Source organism: Littorina saxatilis, linkage group LG15 (genome assembly GCF_037325665.1).
Source record: "Littorina saxatilis isolate snail1 linkage group LG15, US_GU_Lsax_2.0, whole genome shotgun sequence".
Taxonomy (NCBI): domain Eukaryota; kingdom Metazoa; phylum Mollusca; class Gastropoda; order Littorinimorpha; family Littorinidae; genus Littorina; species Littorina saxatilis.
In genome coordinates, this window is record NC_090259.1 from 3,200,969 (window position 1) to 3,223,468 (window position 22,500).

The 22,500-nt window shown below is 46.1% G+C and overlaps 2 protein-coding genes across 2 annotated transcripts in view; one reads left to right on the top strand and one right to left on the bottom strand.

Moving 5' to 3' along the window:
* Window positions 1-22,500, top strand: part of LOC138948212 (uncharacterized) — a gene marked incomplete in the record, with an annotated part of 107,218 nt that overhangs the window by 62,391 nt on the left and 22,327 nt on the right. Inside the window, 5 exon segments of the mRNA XM_070319715.1 lie at window positions 1-130; window positions 532-687; window positions 1,272-1,361; window positions 2,025-2,149; window positions 2,710-2,920. The exon segment at window positions 1-130 is cut by the window's left edge and continues 60 nt beyond it. Of these exon segments, the coding sequence (XP_070175816.1) occupies window positions 1-130; window positions 532-687; window positions 1,272-1,361; window positions 2,025-2,149; window positions 2,710-2,920 (712 nt within the window).
* On the bottom strand, window positions 9,518-18,811 carry LOC138948213 (protein scabrous-like). Its single transcript, XM_070319716.1, has 6 exons — window positions 17,372-18,811; window positions 16,840-17,055; window positions 12,732-12,938; window positions 12,089-12,326; window positions 10,489-10,802; window positions 9,518-10,208 (listed from the first exon to the last, which is right to left on the bottom strand). The coding sequence occupies exons 1-6, from the start codon at window positions 18,608-18,610 to the stop codon at window positions 9,741-9,743; spliced, it is 2,682 nt and encodes an 893-aa protein (XP_070175817.1). The 5' UTR covers window positions 18,611-18,811; the 3' UTR covers window positions 9,518-9,740.

The window sequence follows — 22,500 nt, forward strand, 5'->3', positions numbered from 1 at the left end:
CGGTCTCTTGCTGCACTACGTGTGTCAGGAGCTGACGCAGCACTACATCACCCAGGCCGCGCCCTACGAGGCGCACCAACAGCGCTGGCTGGCATACCTCAGGGACAACTCTAAGAACCTCATGAAGCCCGTGAGTACTGTACCACCCTGTGTGTGTGGGGGGGGGGTGGCAAGAGGGGGGGGGGCAACACTACTACACACAGGCAGCGCCCTACGAGGCGCACCAACAGCGCTGGCTGACATACCTTACACACAACTCTACCACTGTGTGTGTGTGGGGGGGGGGGGCTAGAGGGGTGGGGGGAGAATACGACATCAGCGGTGGCTGGCATACCTGAGGGACAACTCTCAGAACCTAATGAAGCCCGTGAGTACTGTACCCGTGAGTTGACACTACTGTTTCGGGCTGTGAATGGGGTGGGGGAGGCATTCCGGACCAACACCGTCAAGAGTGTTTAGTGACATCTAGAACTCGATAATGTACTGTAAGGACACTTGGAAAACTGATGTATCTATGTGTGTGGTTGACAGCGCAAGGAACTGAAGGCTTTGTGTCGGGGCGGCATACCGGACCAACACCGCCGTGTGATGTGGAGGGTGCTGGTCCATGACCAGGTGACGGACCTCGTGATGGAGAAAGGCCCCCACTACTACCGCTCTCTCTGCTCCATGCTGCCCGACTCCCCGGTAAGGGGACTGTTCCTTCTTTTAAAAGGGAGGGGGGGGCTGGATCTTATGGATGAGAGGGAGAGGCTTCCAAACTGGGCTAGGGGTACAGGGGCTGGCTAGGGGTACAGGGGCTGGCTAGGGGTACAGGGGCTGGCTAGGGGTACAGGGGCTGGCTAAATTTAGCATTTGAAAAGAGTATTTTGGGTCTCTCCTTTTCAATAGGTACATATTTGCCGGTAAAGGGGGATGGGGGGGGGGGGGCGGGGGGAATGCAGGGGCTTATGGAACCCAGGAAACCCTCCTAGATTCAGTTAGGGGGCGGGATGATAGCCAGGTAGGATATGATGGAATAAGAACACCGATAGATAGTAACGTGGCTGACGTCACGATGAGGTAAAGCCCACAAAACTAACTCCATGGTGCTTGATTCGCTGGTAAGCTGCATGATCTCTTCTTTTAGCAAGGGGGAGTGTGGTGGAAGGTGGATAGACTTTTAACCAACGATTAAAATTGAATGACTTTTTCCCCCTGTAAAAAAAAGTGGGTCAAAGACTCAGCTGTACTGTACACCATTAAATGTGCTTTGTGTGTGTCACGTGCAGCTGGCGGCGCGCTACAGGAAGCAGATCGGCCTTGACCTCATGAGGACCATGCCCAGCAACATCAAGTTCTCCACACCGGGCTCCAAGGGGGTATGTCTGTCTGTCGGTGTGTGTGAGTGAGTATGTGTGTGTGTGTGTGTGTGTGTGTGTGTGTGTGTGTGTGTGTGTGTGTGTGTGTACGTGTGTGTGTGTGTGAAAACGTTATTAATTACTGGATTCAGGACTGGGCCCAAACAATGTTCTCGTTGCATACTTTGTAGGTGATCCGAACATGTGTTCACATAGATGTCATGTTGTATGTGAACAGTGTTCATGTTGTATGTGAACAGATCTAGGACCTGCAAGACGTGTTACTGGCGTTCTGTGCTCACATAGATGTCATGTTGTATGTGAACAGTGTTCATGTTGTATGTGAACAGTGTTCATGTTGTATGTGAACAGTGTTCATGTTGTATGTGAACAGATCTAGGACCTGCAAGACGTGTTACTGGCGTTCTGTGCTCACATAGATGTCATGTTGTATGTGAACAGTGTTCATGTTGTATGTGAACAGTGTTCATGTTGTATGTGAACAGTGTTCATGTTGTATGTGAACAGTGTTCATGTTGTATGTGAACAGTGTTCATGTTGTATGTGAACAGTGTTCATGTTGTATGTGAACAGATCAAGGACCTGCAAGACGTGTTACTGGCGTTCTGTGTTCACGTAGATGTCATGTTGTATGTGAACAGTGTTCATGTTGTATGTGAACAGATCATGGACCTGCAAGACGTGCTACTGGCGTTCTGTGTTCACAACCCCAACATCGGGTACTGTCAGGGGATGAACTTTCTCGTTGCCATGGCGCTGCTCTTCATGGACGCACATGACGCTTTCTGGTGGGTTCATTCCCTTTACTCCCCGATTATATGGGACCGCACATGACGCTTGCTGGTGGGTTCGTTCCCTTTACTCCCCGATTATATGGGACCGCACATGACGCTTTCTGGTGGGTTCGTTCCCTTTACTCCCCGATTATATGGGAGCCCCGATTATAATTACCGAACACGAATGAATGACAGTTACGTTGATCAGAATTTGCTGGGGGGAATGATTGATTGATTGACTGATTGATCGATTGACGGATGGATTGATTGATTGATTACTGGATTGATTGATTGATTGATAAATGTATTGATTGATTGATTGATTGGATGGTTGGTTGTTTGATTGATTGATTGATTGATTGATTGATTGGTGGGTTGGATTATTGACTGATGGATGGATGAATGGAGTGATTGACCGATTCGATGGTTGGTTGATTTATTGGTTGTATGGTTGATTGATTGATTGATGGATGGATAGGTGGATGGATTGATGGTTGGATTGTCTAATGATAGATTGATTGATTCATTGACTGATTGATTGATTCATTCATTGAGTGATTGCTGGGTTTCAGGACGCTGGTGGCAGTCACAGAGAAGTACCACTCGGTCAGCTACTTTGACCAGAACCTGCTGGGGGCGCAAGCTGACCAGAGCGTGCTGCGGGACCTCTTGGCTGACCTCCTGCCCAACCTGGCGCGCCACCTGGAGGCCATCGACATCGAGATCTCCACCGTCACGCTCAACTGGTTCCTCGCCATCTTCTTCGACGCCGTCCCCTTTCCCGTGAGTAACGCTCGTCTTGTTGTTGTTGTTGTTGTTGTTGTTGTTGTTGTTGTTGTTGTTGTTGTTGTTGGTGGTGGTGGTGTTGTTGTTGTTGTTGTTGTTGTTGTTGTTGTTGTTGTTGTTGTTGTTGTTGTTGAATGGCAGGGACGTTGTTGAGCGCGGGCAGTCGATGAAGGCTGACTCTCATTACACACGGCAAAAGATGTGAACACTGTGCCTGCGCCCAGACACTTCCACCCCAACCTCACACTTCGTATTCCTCACAGTAATAATAATCAGTGAGAAGAAGAAGAAGAAGGATGCTGCTGCTGCTGCTGCTGCTGATGATGATGATGATGATGATATCAATAAGACACTGAAAACAGTACTGCACAGAGGCAGTGATTTAGGAAACAAAAGCCTTCAGAAAAACCAGTGGCTATGTTGGCAGCATAAGCATTACTCAGCGGGCTGTGACATTTGGCAGGCTGTTTCCAGACATTTCATTCCCCTTTACCCGTGCCCCTGGGTCCCTCGGTCCCTCGGCCCCTCTCTCTCTCTCTCATCGCCCGTGGTGACAGGAAATATCAAACCACAAGGCCGGAAAACAACAGGGGAGGGCGATGGGGGGGGGGGGGGGGGGGGCAGAGAGAGAAAGAGAGAGACAGCGACAGACACATAGACCGGACACAGAGAGAGGGAAGAGATGACATTTGTTGTCACACACAAAAATCCGCAAAACGGTTGTTGAACCTCCTTTCTCATAAAAACAACAAATCATCTCTCCATATCTCCAGCATGTCACTAGTAGTATTACCGCTGATACGGAAGGTACTAACGAGGTCGTGGAAAGATTTGTTCGACATTTTCTAAAAATAACTCAATGTTTTACTCTATGTGCAGTCCCAACTGGTGTTCCATAATAAAGTGTAAATGCTGTCATAACACGCCCTTGTTGTGTTGTTCAAAATGCGCTAACAGCTTGCACCTGTTAGATTTCAGTCCTTTTGATCATCAGTCGCTGTGACGTCTCACTCTGATCACGTGTTTGTCATTGTCACGGAGTTAACAGTGTGACGTCACTCGTGCCTTTTAGCCCGCTGCTTCAAGTCCCAGGATCTCTGTGTGTACTTGTGAACTTTGACCTGGCCCCGTGATATTTTGTGTGAAGTGCCGTCTTTGCAGGAAGTTGGTCTTGCGACTTGACAAAGCAGTGTATGATTGTGATATGACCTGTGTGCTAATGAGAGGAGAGTGGTTCGGTCTGTTGAAGGTACATCTGTTTCCTTCCTGCAAATTGGCACATTTCTTTCTGCGTATTCTTGACTCTATGGCTCTAGTCTGTGTCTGTCTCGCTCTCTGCGTATTCTTGACTCTATGGCTCTAGTCTGTGTCTGTCTCGCTATTGGCACTTTTCTTTCTGCGTATTCTTGACTAGTCTGTGTCTGTCTCGCTCTCAATCAGTCTTCTTTTTCTCAGTCTGTCGTTCTGTCTGTATGACTGTCTCTCTGTCTCTCCCTGTCGGTCTGTCTCTCTGTATCTGTCTCTGTCTCTCTCTGTCTCTCTCTCTCTCTCTGTGTCTCTCTCTCTCTGTCTCTCTCTCTCTCTCTCGCTCTGTCTCTCTCTTTCTCTCTGTCTGTCTGTCTCTCTCTCTCTCTCTTTCTCTTTGTCTCTGTCTCTGTCTGTCTCTCTCTTTCTCTCTCTCTCTCTCTCTCTCTCTCTCTCTCTCTCTCTCTCTCTCTCTCTCTCTCTCTCTCTCTCTGTCCGTTCGTCCGTGTCTGTCTCAGTTTGGTTTCTGTCATTGTCTGTCTGTCTGTCACGCCCCCCCCCCCCTCTCTGTTTCTCACTCCGACTCCCCCCTGTCACGGTCCCTCTTTCATAAAACTATTGACTTTCATCGCATGTTGTTGCAGTGATTCAGTTGAAATGTCACTGTGTTATAACAATACTTCCATGAGAGACGCTACACTCTGACAGCTGTCACATAGGCCTACCACAGAGATTGCGAGGGAGGAGGGGGCGGATTAGGGGAGGAGACAGAGAGACAGAGAGAGAGGGGAGTATGGAGAGAAAGATAGAGAGAAGGGGGAGGGAGAGAAAGAGAAGGGAGTGGGGAGAGAGAGAGAGATAAGGGGGTGAGAGAGAGAGAGAAAGGGGGGGGGGAGATAGTGAGTTGGTGATGGTGATGATGATGGGACTTTTTCTTTACAAGGATGAAGAGTTTATGCTACGCCTTTTTATTAGAAAGAAAGTGAGAGAGAGAGAGAGAGAGAGAGAGAGAGAGAGAGAGAGAGAGAGAGAGAGAGAGAGAGAGAGAGAGAGAGAGAGAGAGAGAGAGAGAGAGAGAGAGAGAGGGGGGGAGGTGGAGAGTGGTGGGAGCCCTGGCAGTGAGAAAGAATCTCACCAGATGTCAAAATATGACTGTATAGTTGTCTTAAAAAAAATTTCGCCGTACAATACTTTAATTTGTCAAGACTAACGGAGCTTCAACAACAACACAAATGTTTAAGGCAAACACATGGCTCACCTACGCTGAAACAGGAACAGCAACGTCAGCAACATTTTAAAAGTCGCATGCATTTTGTCAAGTTACCATGAAAATATAATATGTGGCATGAAAGAGATCATGAAAGTGTATGTTTGAATGAAAGAGATATGGAACTGTTGTGATTTAGACCTTTTTGAAGAGATTGTGAAAACGTATGATTTATGAAAGAGATCAATCATCATGGAAGTATAATCGATGGCGTGTTAAGCCAGTGAACAAGTGCCGGGCCCATCATGTGATCTAAGAACCACGTTGCAGGATCGGTGTTGAGTGGGTGACGTATGTTAACTATGTGTGACGTCACGTTGCCCTGACCGGAGGGGGGGATTGTAGGTCATCCTCTGATTGCAGAAAGTCTACAGTTACAGTTACACTGATCCCACATCGGAACCTAATTGTCTTAGCGTGTCCCGCTTACAGACCCGGTGATTCGGTATTCGGTGTTGGTATTTAGTATTTGGTACACTTATCCCATGACCTGCCTCTTTGTCTCTGTTAGCTGAGGAGGTGATTATTCTGAATTATCCATCACAACCATATGGATAACCCATCACAACCGAGTTTCGATCTCAACTGTCATTGGTCATTGTCTTTGATTTCAGAGTACAATTGAATAATTTATAGAGGTCATCTGCATATTCAGAATTTACAGATGGACTACTTTTTTCAACATAGGGCCTACGACTGAAATATTGTATGGTGTCAAAGTCAATATCACGTATAGCCAAAGGCTCGGTAATACCTGAAAATCGACCCTCGGAAAAATATGCAAGATAATCAGAACTCGGAGTGTGTAACCTATATTTATTGTCCTTGTGGAACGTCCTTAAGGAAATTCTGGCTGCTGTCCCTGTCCCATGCAGCAACAGACTCGCGCTGCCCAATATGTGTGTGTGTGTGTGTGTGTGTGTGTGTGTATGTGTGTGTGTGTGTGTGTGTGTGTGTGTGTGTCACGGTGTGTGTGTGTGTGTCTGTGTGCCACGGTGTGTGTGTGTGTGTGTGTGTGTGTGCCACGGTGTGTGTGTATGTGTGTGTCACGGTGTGTGTGTGTGTGTGTGTGTGTGTGTGTGTATATGTGTGTGTGTGTGTGTATTGTGTCACGGTGTGTGTGTTTTGTGTGTGTGTGTATGTGTGCGTGTGTGCGTGCGTGTGTGCGTGCGTGCGTGCGTGCATGAGCGTGTGTTTTGTATTTTGTGGTATCATTTGTTGTCCATTATGAAACACTATCGGTCAATTGACTGAAGAATCAGTGCTATCGGTCACTGACAAACTTAGTCTCTCTTACACTGTAGACGACTGAATGTCATGGAACACTCTCTTGGCAGATTGACAGCCCTTTAGGGCCTTAAAAATAAGCACTGGTCATTGGACTGAAATAAATTACCATCGGTCACTGGATAGCCTGTGGGCCAAACATTGTGAACTTGCAGAGGTCAAGACAGGGTATTTCCTTATTCATTAATTGATTTCAATTAGTACTATCTGTCATTGGCAAATATTGTCGGACTGAACGGTTAACAGAATTAACCCAAAGCTTTCGATGAATTATTGTCGAACAGTAGAATGTGCCTCAATAATGATGTTCTGCAACAAAAACATACAGTTATAGTTATGCTGTGAATTGTCTAGCTAAGTCACTGCCTCATTCTCTCGTGTTATCTCTTGTTGGTCTGAATCTGATACATTCATTTGTGTTCCTCTTCTTACTATAGCTTGCTTTATTTATTTGTTTGCTTGCTTGTTGTTTTGTTTTTGGAATTTTTATTTTTAGCTATGTTTCACTTTACTCACACGCGCGCAAACACACACACACACACACACACACACACACACACACACACACACACACACACACACACACACACACACACACACACACAACGAGGTAGATCTAATATTTATTTTTGACTTCAACATGCCTGTCTTCCGGTACGGCTTTCATCTCAACTCGGCACGCTTCAAAGTTCTGCAGTTCCAAGCTAACACGAAGCCTTGTGATGCAACAAAACTAAAATGAAAGTGTAAAAATCTGTCAAAACTGTTCGAATATTTTGCCTGAAGAGATACATAATCCAATTCGATGTGGACCTAAAACACGCACAAAACATGACACACAACAACAACAGAATGCGGAATGTACAACTTTCGTCACTCTCCTTCTCATTGAAATACAACATCCACAAAGTAAAGATACGCATCTAGTCTATAAATCATCTGATATAGGAGTAGTTCAGTTGTTGCAAACGGAAGCACGATGTATTCGAAGAACGATAACTTTTTCTTCGTGCGCAAGGCGAGGTAGCTGATTGGGACGGGGTCACTGCGGTTCGCATATTGTACCCAATATTGACGGACTGTGTGATATCTTCTGATATAGCTATTCCGATGAACACGTGGGGGAATTCGGGGGCTGTGATTGGATGGTCTCTTCCTATCATCAAAGCATAATGCTACGGAAGTTGGCTTTGCACTGAGCTCAGTTTTGCCCAATTGACCAATGGAAATCCACGTAACATATGAAATAGCAATATAAAACTATATCAGTCTCATCGAGATGAAACATTGGTGCACGTTACATGAGCCGATAGCTGGGAAGGCAAGCAGACAGTGGCATTATCTGGAAGAAATAGATGTCGGCATGAAGCTGGACAAAAAGAAAGAAAAGTATCCCCGGTGTACACCTGTCGGACATTATGCGTTTGCTTTTTCACATACCAAGAGGAAGAAGTGCTCCGAAGATATTCCTCAGATTGTTTTGCTCACCTGTGACAACCTTCACACAATTCACCTCTCAACCTCTGCCTGGAGCTGTTCTCACCTGTGACAACCTTCACACAATTCACCTCTCAACCTCTGCCTGGAGCTGGTCTCAAAACAAGTGTATTTCCGCTGTAAGTGTTGTCACTTAGCATTCTTATGCAGTCTTTTGAGCGACAGATTTCGCAGTTTCTACAAGACATTCCTGGGTATTGTTTTCAAAGGAAAATAATACGGTAGCTGTTTCGTCTGACGTTTGGTGTCTGCAGTCGTCAAACTGACACAAGTTCTTACAAATGGGCGAAACTTTTGGTGTCTGCAGTCGTCAAACTGACACAAGTTCTTACAAATGGGCGAAACTTTTGCCAATGTGCAGAACTTTTTTTTTAACTTTCGGTGGGTGGGGGGAGGGGGGGGTGGCGCCAACTACTGCCTTATATACACTTCCAAAAATAGCCTAAATTTCTAAGTCCATTTCGGAACATCTGCAGAAGAAAACATCCGTGTTGGTAGCCGTGCGAAAAAAAAAGCAGCTTCAGAAATCATCTTCCTATCATGCAGACAGTCGCTTTACGACGAATGAAGCCCTGACATCGTGTGTACACAAAACAATCAGTCTACCCCGGGAAGCTGAATGATAACAAATTGCTGTAAGCGTGGAATCGAACAAACAGCACTACCCGCGCCGGGTTCTGGAGCTACTGCATCCTCTTCGGACAAAACCACTCTCCCCTAGAAGCAGCGTTGTCGCATCTTTCGTTCCGGGTAGCGGAGTTGCTGCACAGTGTTCAGGCAGCACTGCCCACCCCCGGGTAGCAGAGTCTCATCCACCCTGGGTAATTGTGTTGCTGCATAATGTCCCGACACTACCACCCACCCCGAGTAGCATTGTCGTCGGATTACCACCACAGGTAGCGGTGTGGCCGCATCGTCCACCCCGGGAAGCAGAGTGACTGCACCAGCGTTACCCACCCCGGGAAGCAGAGTTACTGCACCAGCGTTACCCACCCGGCCCGGTTGATGGCGTTACGGCGGCCCTTAATTGAGCTTAAAGTCGACTTCCCGAAGCCTTCTTACCCAACTTTCACAGCCAAACTTGTGCAGCCAGCAGTTAATCTGAGGCTTTAAATCTGTCCTTATTCAGCCCGAAGTCTACTCCCAGAAGCCTTTGCAAAGTCTGTTTAACTAAACGTTCATTGCCAAAGCTTAGTTCAGCGAGCTTCGAGAAGCAGACTTCGGGAAGTCGACTTTGTCCAATCAATTTGAGACTGTGGGTCTGTTTTCAGGTCAGTGCCAAAGCTTTGTGCAGCCAGTGTTTTCAGGTCAGTGCCAAAGCTTTGTGCAGCCAGTGTTTTCAGGTCAGTGCCAAAGCTTTGTGCAGCCAGTGTTTTCAGGTCAGTGCCAAAGCTTTGTGCAGCCAGTGTTTTCAGGTCAGTGCCAAAGCTTTGTGCAGCCAGCTTCGCGAAGTCGACTTGGCCCAGTTAATGTGGCCCAGTTAATGTGGCCCAGTTAATGTGGCCCAGTTAATGTCAGACTCTAGGAAAACTCTGGCCTGATCATCATGGTGACCTGTCTGAGCTGCAGCCAGTCGTGCCAGTGCCGGTGGAACCAGATCATGCCCACGTCATAGGGACCGTTCAGGTTGCTGATCTGACAGTGGGAGTACCACCACCCCCCGCCGTTGTAGCGCGCGCAGGGCGAGCTGCTGACGTCAGTGTCACGGTCCCACGTGCTGAAGGTCATGGCCGCCGAGTAGCTCATGGAATCCGTGGCGTTGCCGTGGTAACCGTCCAGCGTCAGGCGGTAGTGGTCGCGCTTGCTGCTGACGGCGAATGTCCGGTAGAGGGCGGTCCAGCGACCCCCGAAGATGTCGGTCATGGTGACGGCGAGGGAGTAGTTGCGGTGTGCGGTCAGCAGGTGGAGCTGCTCGTTGCCCAGCCAGTGCTCGCTGCTCGGCGACCCGAACCCCGCGGCGTACTCCGCCCAGCCCCGCGTGAAGTTCACCTAGTACCACAAACACACTCATCTTAGCTTCGCTGTAGCGGTTTCAACGGGTATGGTTCGCCCGAAAACCTAACTTCATTCCAATGGGTTTCAATATACATATTTATTATTGAAGGACTTGTTGGTGGGTGATTTAAATTGACAGTCAAAAAAAAATAATATCACACACACACAGTGACACACACACACACACACACACACACACACACACACACACACACACACACACACACACGCACACACACACACACACACACAGGGGAAGTGTATGTTGACCCACCTTCCCAGAATGCCGCTGTTGAATGACAGTCCATCCTCCTTCCTCCATCTCCACGTCCTGCACCTCTCGCTTCTCTCGCTTCTCTCCCTTCTCTTTGCTGGCGCTATTTTTCTCAACGCTTTCGACGTTGTTGTTGTCGCTGATATCGTTGCTGTCAGTAGTGTTGCTATTGTTGGTGTTGTTGTTGTTGTTATTGTTGTCGGCGTCGTGGTTGTGCATGATACAGCGAACTTTGACGGAGTGCACAGAGGTTCTGGGGTAGATGACGTAATCGCCCGAGTAACGGTACCCGCGCTGGTAGTAGTCATGGCAATCTGGTAAATAGTGACGAAATCATGAGTGTTTTAGACATCATGTTTAGATCGGGACACTCATCTGATCACATCGCCTTAGGTCTTTACGCTGTTCTGTTCAGTTGTTCAATGTTACTCATACTTGGAATTAGAATTGAATCGACGAGTTGTTAAACTTCTTTCTTACTTTTCTTCACACTAAAAACTGCGTGGAGGTTAACTGAACAATTGTAACTGTCCTATAGTACTCTCCACTATCATGTACTACAACAAATGATACAGAACTAGAAGATGAAACAAGTCGCGTAAGGCGAAAATACAATATTTAGTCAAGTAGCTGTCGAACTCACAGAATGAAACTGAACGCAATGCCATTTTACTCGTAGCATCGTCAGGCCACCGCTCATGGCAAAGGCAGTGAAATTGACAAGAAGAGCGGGGTAGTAGTTGCGCTAAGAAGGATAGCACGCTTTTCTGTACCTCTCTTTGTTTTAACTTTCTGAGCGTGTTTTTAATCCAAACATATCATATCTATATGTTTTTGGAATCAGGAACCGACAAGGAATAAGATGAAAGTGTTTTTAAATTGATTTGGACAATTTAATTTTGATAATAATTTTTATATATTTAATTTTCAGAGCTTGTTTTTAATCCGAATATAACATATTTATATGTTTTTTGAATCAGCAAATGATGGAGAATAAGATAAACGTAAATTTGGAGCGTTTTATAAATTGTTATTTTTTTTTACAATTTTCCGATTTTTAATGACCAAAGTCATTAATTAATTTTTAAGCCACCAAGCTGAAATGCAATACCGAACCCCGGGCTTCGTCGAAGATTACTTGACCAAAATTTGAACCAATTTGGTTGAAAAATGAGGGCGTGACAGTGCCGCCTCAACTTTCACGAAAAGCCGGATATGACGTCATCAAAGACATTTATCAAAAAAATGAAAAAAACGTTCGGGGATTTCATACCCAGGAACTCTCATGTCAAATTTCATAAAGATCGGTCCAGTAGTTTAGTCTGAATCGCTCTACACACACAGACAGACAGACACACACACACACACACACACACACACATACACCATACCCTCGTTTCGATTCCCCCTCGATGTTAAAATATTTAGTCAAAACTTGACTAAATATAAAAACGGGTCTTTTCAGTCAAACGACGTGAATTAATAGGAAAACGTTGTCCCTGCTGAACTTACGAATTAGTCACCATTGCTTGGTATAAAAGTGTTCTGGATATGTTAAACAAAAAACAAACAAAATACATTCCAAAGGTTGATGTCTTACCACTCGGCAGCTGAAACAGAAGATTGTCCACCTCCTTCCTCAGCATGTGAACTTTGGCCTTGACCGCGTGCACGTCCTTGATCTGACCTTGAACCTTGCGCACGGCGTGTTGGTTGGACTTGGCGCTGCCATGGAGACGGTAGAGCCCAAGGTCAAGGCGCTTGACGGTCTCCTTGAGAAGGGCAAGGTCACGCTGAGCGCCAGTCATGTGCTGGTCGATGCGAAGCAGGTTGGCGTCCTGTTGACACACAGTCAGCAAAGTTATTCCCCGTACTTTGACCATCGTACTTTACTCGTTTCTCTCGAACTATGCAGACTATTGTCTGGGCTCATGACAGAGCTTGTCCCCATGAATAACCATACTGTATGTGGCTTCCTCAAAGTTGTGTAGACATGTTTTTGGGCTCATGACGTGTGGGTTTAGACCTACTCAGTTATATATCACTGTCGTTCTCTTCTGATTTCGCCCTAAATTGGCCGATCTATACAAATGTATACGAATGGAATCATTTGTTTTATCACGCATATGCTTGACCCAGGCAATACGGTGGTCGTGATAACCGTGGTGGTGCAATGGCTATCCATCACGTTCAACGAAGTACCCTGTCAACATGTTCACAATACTTGTCGTGATCAAGCTCACCTGGTAGAGGTCGCTGTTGGACTTCCTGCACGTGGACAGAGAAGCGTTGAGCATCCGTGTCTCCACGTGCGACAGCCTGTTGTCACTGTACACCAGCTGAAGGGCAAGGTCATCCAGTCGTGACGTCAGCACGGCCTCCTGCTGCTCGTTTCCGGCACGTGACCCCGGCAGGCTGGCGCTGAGCCTGGTGGGATCGTGTGTACGAGGCTGCACAAGAAAAGGAAGTTCGGTCATAAAGAAGGTGAAGGTCTTCTGTGTGAACACAATATTGAAATAAGTCCACACGGACAGACAGAGAGTTGATGTTATTACATCGCCTCGCATATGCATATAACAACAGTTGGTCTGGTCCTTTAGGCGTGACAATAACTAACAGTAGTAATAAGACACATCGGTGACAACTTGTGTATCGTGACAATAACTAACAGTAGTAATTAGACACATCGGTGACAACTTGTGTATCGTGACAATAACTAACAGTGGCAATAAGACACATCGGTGACAACTTGTGTATCGTGACAATAACTAACAGTAGTAATTAGACACATCGGTGACAACTTGTGTATCGTGACAATAACTAACAGTAGTAATTCGACACATCGGTGACAGCTTGTGTATCGTGACAATAATTAACAGTAGTAATTAGACACATCGGTGACAACTTGTGTATCGTGACAATAACTAACAGTAGTAATTAGACACATCGGTGACAACTTGTGTATCGTGACAATAACTAACAGTAGTAATTAGACACATCGGTGACAACTTGTGTATCGTGACAATAACAGTAGTAATTAGACACATCGGTGACAACTTGTGTATCGTGACAATAACTTATAGTGGCAATAAGACACATCGGTGACAACTTGTGTATCGTGACAATAACTAACAGTGGCAATAAGACACATCGGTGAAAACTTGTGTATCGTGACAATAACTTACAGTGGCAATAAGACACATCGGTGACAACTTGTGTATCGTGACAATAACTAACAGTGGCAATAAGACACATCGGTGACAACTTGTGTATCGTGACAATAACTAACAGTGGCAATAAGACACATCGGTGACAACTTGTGTATCGTGACAATAACTAACAGTCGCAATAAGACACATCGGTGAAAACTTGTGTATCGTGACAATAACTAACAGTCGCAATAAGACACATCGGTGACAACTTGTGTATCGTGACAATAACTAACAGTCGCAATAAGACACATCGGTGACAACTTGTGTATCGTGACAATCACTAACAGTAGTAATTAGACACATCGGTGACAACTTGTGTATCGTGACAATAACTTACAGTGGCAATAAGACACATCGGTGACAACTTGTGTATCGTGACAATCACTAACAGTAGTAATTAGACACATCGGTGACAACTTGTGTATCGTGACAATAACTTACAGTGGCAATAAGACACATCGGTGACAACTTGTGTATCGTGACAATAACTTACAGTCGTAATAAGACACATCGGTGACAACTTGTGTATCGTGACAATAACTTACAGTGGCAATAAGACACATCGGTGACAACTTGTGTATCGTGACAATAACTAACAGTAGTAATTAGACACATCGGTGACAACTTGTGTATCGTGACAATAACTTACAGTGGCAATAAGACACATCGGTGACAACTTGTGTATCGTGACAATAACTTACAGTGCCAATAAGTCACATCGGTGACAACTTGTGTAACTTACAGTGGCAATAAGACACATCGGTGACAACTTGTGTATCGTGACAATAACTAACCGTAGTAATTAGACACATCGGTGACAACTTGTGTATCGTGACAATAACTTACAGTGGCAATAAGACACATCGGTGACAACTTGTGTATCGTGACAATAACTTATAGTGGCAATAAGACACATCGGTGACAACTTGTGTATCGTGACAATAACTTACAGTGGCAATAAGTCACATCGGTGACAACTTGTGTAACTTACAGTGGCAATAAGACACATCGGTGACAACTTGTGTATCGTGACAATAACTTACAGTGGCAATAAGACACATCGGTGACAACTTGTGTATCGTGACAATAACTTACAGTGGCAATAAGACACATCGGTGACAACTTGTTTATCGTGACAATAACTTACAGTGGCAATAAGACACATCGGTGAAGACTTGTGTATCGTGACAATAACTTACAGTGGCAATAAGACACATCGGTGACAACTTGTGTATCGTGACAATAACTAACAGTGGCAATAAGACACATCGGTGAAAACTTGTGTATCGTGACAATAACTAACAGTAGTAATTAGACACATCGGTGAAAAATTGTGTATCGTGACAATAACTAACAGTAGTAATTAGACACATCGGTGAAAACTTGTGTATCGTGACAATAACTAACAGTGGCAATAAGACACATCGGTGACAACTTGTGTATCGTGACAATAACTTACAGTGGCAATAAGACACATCGGTGAAAACTTGTGTATCGTGACAATAACTTACAGTGGCAATAAGACACATCGGTGACAACTTGTGTATCGTGACAATAACTAACAGTAGTAATTAGACACATCGGTGACAACTTGTGTATCGTGACAATAACTAACAGTAGTAATTAGACACATCGGTGAAGACTTGTGTATCGTGACAATAACTTACAGTGGCAATAAGACACATCGGTGACAACTTGTGTATCGTGACAATCACTAACAGTAGTAATTAGACACATCGGTGACAACTTGTGTATCGTGACAATAACTAACAGTGGCAATAAGACACATCGGTGACAACTTGTGTATCGTGACAATAACTTACAGTGGCAATAAGACACATCGGTGACAACTTGTGTATCGTGACAATAACTTACAGTGGCAATAAGACACATCGGTGACAACTTGTGTATCGTGACAATAACTTACAGTGGCAATAAGACACATGGGTGACAACTTGTGTATCGTGACAATAACTTACAGTGGCAATAAGACACATCGGTGACAACTTGTGTATCGTGACAATAACTTACAGTGGCAATAAGACACATCGGTGACAACTTGTGTATCGTGACAATAACTTACAGTGGCAATAAGACACATCGGTGACAACTTGTGTATCGTGACAATAACTTACAGTGGCAATAAGACACATCGGTGACAACTTGTGTATCGTGACAATAACTTACAGTGGCAATAAGACACATCGGTGACAACTTGTGTATCGTGAAATATTGTTCCAGTTGTGAGTTGTGTGCGTGCTCTGATTACAAGAACAGATAATGTCAATAACAGAAAGTAATCAATGACATACGATAGTGTGCGTGTCAATAACAGAACGTAATCAATGACATACGATAGTGTGCGTGTCAATAACAGAACGTAATCAATGACATACGATAGTGTGCGTGTCAATAACAGAACGTGATCAATGACAATTGGCATACGATAGTGTGCGTGTCAATAACAGAACGTGATCAATGACAATTGACATACGATAGTGTGCGTGTCAATAACAGAACGTAATCAATGACATACGATAGTGTGCGTGTCAATAACAGAACGTGATCAATGACAATTGACATACGATAGTGTGCGTGTCAATAACAGAACGTAATCAATGACATACGATAGTGTGCGTGTCAATAACAGAACGTAATCAATGACATACGATAGTGTGCGTGTCAATAACAGAACGTAATCAATGACATACGATAGTGTGCGTGTCAATAACAGAACGTAATCAATGACATACGATAGTGTGCGTGTCAATAACAGAACGTAATCAATGACATACGATAGTGTGCGTGTCAATAACAGAACGTGATCAATGACATACGATGCCGATCCATGCACAGCCTAGCGGGAATCTCACGAGTTAGTTTTCTATTGCTGATATGTTGAGGTCACCGAGACAAACTGCGTCCTCGGATTTCCTGCAGAAGCAGTGACAGAATGATAACGTGACGCCATTATTCACGCTGTGACGTCTTTTCGAACTTAGTTTGTCTTTTGACGTCAGGGATACCACCTCGAAAGAGAGGGTCAAAATGAGACCCTTGGTTGTTGTTTATTAATCGATATCGTATAGATCTCTAAAACTTGTGAGGGAAAAAAATTGAAGAAAAGGAGATTACAGACCTGAGCCTGGCCAAGACTGCTGACGTGTTCCTGCAGATCTTGCAGGCTGTTGTTGAGCCTGATGACGTGAGCCTGCAGCAGGCGGTACTGACGTTCACTTAGTAGCTGGTTATTGCGTGACGTCATCTGCACCTCTGACGTCATTTCCGCCTGCTCCATGACGCGGGAGGCCAGGTGTGAGATCTTGAGCTGAGTGCGCTGAGTGCTGTTCATCAGCTGTTGGGGGAGGTGGGGGTGTGCAGGGAAGAATTAAACCATCTTATGTTAATTCAGGTTGTGTTATGAATCCTGGTGTAGATGTAGGTCGCTACTTGTGTTTGCGGGTTGAGTAGGTTAATAGATTGTGGGTGAGGGATCATCGTTAGGATTTGTTGTACGGATCTCTCTAAAACACACAGATACAGACAGACAGACAGACAGACAGACAGACAGACACATACACACACAACCACCCCCTCCCCTCCCTCCACACACACACCTAACAACCACCACCACCTCCCCCCCCCACACACACACACACATACTACATTACCTGCTCACTGGCCAGCTGCCATTGTTCTAACGTCAGAACGTTGTGGGTGAAGTTGACCAGAGAACTCTGCAACCTCTCCATGAACTCGCTCAACCGGAGCGACGCCATCTGCCCAGCCAGGCGTGACACTGTGGTTCCCAGGTCAGCCACGTTGCCCTGGACACGCTCCAGTGACTCGTCACGCTTGCTGACCGCGGCGTCTAACCGTTCCGTCTCGTTGGCTACCAGCTGGACCACGTCATCCGCAGAGAGAGAGGAGTTGAGCCGGTCTTGGATGGCTCCGACCGAAACGTTGAGACGTGTTTCTAGATCGTCCACTCGCTGTTGTAGCAGGGTGAACTGAGCGTGTAAAGGGTGGGGGGTGGTGGGGGAGGTCGGCGTTGTGACGTAGGCCTGGGTGAGGGTGGGGACCGTGTCTGTGGTGAGAGGGGTAGGGGTAACTGTCGGGGTAGAATTCCACCCGTATGTGTCGAGCGTATTCACCACCCGGGTCGTGTCTCTCGTCGTACCGATCTCCCCTTCCCCGCTGCCTGGGTCAACGTATTTCTCCTCCATCATGAAAAACTCCCCGCCGTCTCCCGAGCCTACGTCAGTAAGTCTGACGTCACCCTTTCCTGCTTCTACGTCAATGATGACGTCACCATCTCCTGAAATCTCCAGCTCGTCTCCAGAATATTCCAAAAATTGTGACTCGCCGTCAGATGTGCGTGTTGTGCCATCTCGTTGAGTGTCGTTAGGTTGAGGTTGATATCGCTGGGTCTGGCTGTACGCTCCACGGGGCTGGTCTTTGAAGGCCTGAGAGATGACGTCACCGTGTACGTCCTGAGGACTACGTAGTTCTCTTGACACCCGCTGCTTGCTGGGAGAGGGAGAAGAGTGATGCTTGTTCACCTGTGTGTCCAAGCGATGCACCCTCTCTCCTACTTTCTCCAGCTTGCCTAGCACGGTGCCCTGCGTCTTACGGAGCTGGCCGAGGGAACTCTCTACCGCGCGTAGCTGTTCGGTCAGCAGGTCCCCCGTACTGCCCACCGCAGTCATGTTGACCTCCAGCCTGACCAGTCGCTGCTCCTCGCCTCGCATCGACTGCCGGACCCGCCCCATCTCCCCCCGCATGCTCTGCTGGTCAGTCGTAACCTTGGTGACCTCCAGCTGAAGGTCAGAGGTCAAGTCGTCAAGGCCGTCCAGTCTGACGTTGATTTCGGTGACGTGTTGACGCAGCTGAACGATGTCGGCGTGCATGACGTCAAGATCGCTGCGCGCGCTGCGTCCCTTCCGTTCTAACCGCCGCACACGTGACCTGAGGGAATGGTGAAAGAGTGGAGTGTCGGCAGTTGGTCAGTGAGTGGAGCAAAATGTATGTGTTATGAGAGTATGAGAGCGAAATGTATGTGTCACATGTAATTCCCATTCACCGAACACAAAGTCTACCCACGAGACCATCACAAAGCCGCCCTGATATCACCCTTCGTGGTGGACTGGGCGTTAAGCAAACAATATCACCCTTCGTGCTGGACTGGGCGTTAAGCAAACAAACAAACAAACCATCACAAAGCCGCCCTGATATCACCCTTCGTGGTGGACTGGGCGTTAAGCAAACAAACAAACAAACCATCACAAAGCCGATTGTGAATTAGACTTTGAGGAACACTCGACATTTACAAAAAGTATTTGTCAAAAACCAAAAAGAAAACGTGACCAAACAAGAGCAAAGCGTACCGTCTTCTATAGATCCCAAAGCTGACTTCGCGAAGTGTGTTTACGTCAAATTCAGTACCAAGCGTTGTGCAGCCAAATTCGTGAAGTAAACTTTGTCCAATTAATGTCAACGTGTATGCGGTCTCCGACTATTTTTTACAACCAAGACCAAGTTGTCGGTCAAAGAAGAAGGAAACAAAGAAATAGAGAAGGAGGGGAGGCAGGATAGAAGGAAGGAAAAAAAGAAGGAAAGAAAGGAAGACAGAAAGATTAAAAGCCGAAAGAAAGATTGAAAGAAAGTAAAATGGAAAGAACGCAAGGAACGAAAATAGAATGAAAGAAAAACGCAATAAAAGGAGGCAAGAAGGAAAGACAGAGACACAAACAAACAAACCAACAACACATTGACCAGCGCACTCACCTGTCCTTGGTGTATTTACTGCCCAACAACAACACATTGACCAGCGCACTCACCTGTCCTTGGTGTATTTACTGCCCAAGTCTGCCACCTGCTCCACGAGGGTTTGAACCACGGAGAACAGGCCCTGGTCACCGGGTGGGGGGAACGGGGTACCCTGGGCCCCGCGGTTCGTTTTACCCGCCTGGGACACGGGTAGACTGAGGCCGACAGCCACGATCCAAAACACACACCACGTCATCACTGTGGCAAACATTGAACTGATCCTCTCGCGTGATTCAAGGTTTTACGTTTATCTCAAGGCGTGCAAACGCCTTAGGAGAAAGGCCTCTAGGATAATACCACAAAGCACACTACGCTATCATTGTGACGGACGATTTAGAAGCACAGCTTTGGCCTGTGAAGGAAAGCACACATTCGCCAACAGATTATACTGGGATTCGTTACTTCCCTTTATGTGATTCTTTACTTCCCTTAGTTGATCAGATCTGTGATTCTTTAGAGAATCGTAGCTTTGGTCATTTCAGTCACGCGGCAGCACTCTACCCAACAAATAATTAATAAGCGAAGAATTAAGCCTGTCAAATAGTGATGGTGATACTCTGAGATGTTTCTGCGACGGAGTCAGAGAATCATCATATCGTCATATCCAATTGTCTGGCGTACTTGTATTAGAAGCATTTTTGAACACTTACATTATCTCAACCTGCTTTTGAATGATTTACCAGTCTCGACCGGACTTTTCAATCACATTTGACCACAACCACAAAGTTGATTGTGTACGACGAAGACAGAGTACGGGCCTTGGCTAGTGGCTGCGAGTGAGCTGCAAATGGTGACACTGATGGTTCTGTTTTCAAATGAACCACTGTCTTTTTCTCGTACTCACCAAAACAGCAGTCCCTTTTTTAATTTAGCCCGAAGTTGATTTCGCTTTTTTACCGAAAATTCAGTGCCAAACCTTCGCGCAGCAAGCTACGTCAAGTAGACTTCACAAAGTCGACCTTGCCCAATTAGTATCAGGCTTTCAATTAGCAATCCTAGCAACTCATGATTCTTGTATTGTCACCCTACGCACATTAAAGTCCGAGCACATTTTTTGTCGCACACAGCTGATCCTAGTTCTGCCGCCCTGACCTCTTTCTTGGCCAAATATCAGCGATTAACGCTCGCTGTCCGTTTTATCTGCTGCCCTCTCTCCCTTTGCTGGTGTCCATTACCTCTTCCGTCTGTCTCACTTCTCGTTGAGGTCTCGGCTCTCTTCTCGCCCTGCACGTGGTCAGTTAGTCTCGGCCAGCCCCACAGGAAAAGACAATTCACACGGGGGAGACATCACTGTGTTCTCTCCATTCCCTGTCTTCTCTCTAGTCTTAGTCTGGTGGCAAAAATGCATTTGATGTCTTTTGGTTCTTCTCAACTCGTTCCTTCTGTTCTAGGTTCACGATAGTCCATTGTGTCTTTTATGTTTCATATGTAGCACACTAGTACTCTCTTTTAACCGGAAGTTTCTTGTGTCTTTTATTTCTCACGCATGGTACAATTGCCGATGGCAAAATGATGTTGTGTTTGCAATGTTACAAAATGTGAGCTATTGTTCACATTATGTTCAGTGTTTTTCCTTTGGTCGCTCACACATTTATGTCACCAATATCACATACAAAAGTAGTCTGTGGTGTCTTTTATTTATCACAAGTACCACAACCGTCGTTCATTCTGACACTCTTGACACAAACAAATTGTGCCATTGATTTCGTACACTTTGCACAACTCAACATCATCCACAACATAGTGTTGTATTTTTTTATCACCGTAACAACTGCAAGTAGCATGAGCTTCGCTCACAACTCAACTTCTATTGTTATTCATGCATTTCTCACAAATACCACAATTATCGTTCACAAAATTCCGTCGTGACTTTTTTTGTTTACACACATAGCACAATTATCGTTTGCACAATTATGTTGAGCCTTTTATTTCTCATACGTTGCACGACTAACAGCTTTATTGTGCCCTATACGTGTTCCTTCATTGTTGAGGTCGTTATTACTGCCTCTACATATCTTGCATTTCTACTTTTCGGAGATGTTCAGCCCCCTTGGCTTTTCATTCCCGGCTGTTTCTCGCTCATTAATTCTGTTCGCTGGTTTCGTTTCTTCGCTCCTTACTTTTCAATGAATCAGATCCTCTCGAACTTTTGGCAACCCGTATGAAGCACTGCGCAGCCTACAATCATGTGCGGATCACGAAATACCGATAGCGGATTGGGCAGCTAACGAGACGAAGCTAGCTGCGGAGGGTACCGTGTGATGACTGCGCCATTCGGTGTCACACACACCCGTCAAATGAAAGAAGCCAATGAATGTCAGCTAGCTGCAAGCGAGGAAGCAAAGAGCGTCTTTTCCCTCGGGTTCCGAGCTTGGTGGTCGACAGACGTTCACACACGCACAGAGCAGCACTGACGCACACACGCGCGGCACACACTCATGCACGCACGCGAACGCACACACCAACCGTACCATACCTAGAGCGAGGAGGTGGAGGAGGCGGGGGGGGGGGGGGGGTAGGTAAATCCTTGTTCATCAATGGGTTATGAATTATTTTAGCCTTTTTGAATTTTATTTTTATACAGTATTCGCCAGAGAGGGAGACAGAGACAGAGAAAACTGGATTGGTCTGGGATGGATTGTACGGGATTACTGTCTGTCTGTGTGTGTGCCGTGGGGGGGGGGGGGGGAGTGGGCGGATGAAGGGGGGTGGAGGAGGCGCGTCTTCAAGTGTGACTAGCTTGTTGTCTTTGTGTATGGGTGTGTGGAAAAAGGGATTGAGTTAGCTTGGCCGGCTTGTAGGGGAGGGGGGGTGGAAGGGCAGGGGTGCACCTCGAGTCTGATTCTTCGCTTTGTTCTTGCCACTTCAAGTCTTTGTTGCTGTACGCACTGTATCTCCCTGCTGTGACACTGTGGTATACCCTCCCCTTCAACCCTCTTTTCTGCTGGAGGCTGTTTCTGCCGTCTCTCTG

Bases quoted from the DNA above. Each gene is read 5' to 3' on its own strand.
- LOC138948213 (XM_070319716.1), bottom strand. From the start codon at position 18,610: ATGCACGCCGACATCGTTCAGCTGCGTCAACACGTCACCGAAATCAAC. The intron at 12,327-12,731 runs GTGAGCTTGATC...GTGTGTCAACAG, and splicing joins CCAACAGCGACCTCTACCAG to GACGCCAACCTGCTTCGCAT. The intron at 10,209-10,488 runs GTGGGTCAACAT...TTGTGGTACTAG, and splicing joins AACAGCGGCATTCTGGGAAG to GTGAACTTCACGCGGGGCTG.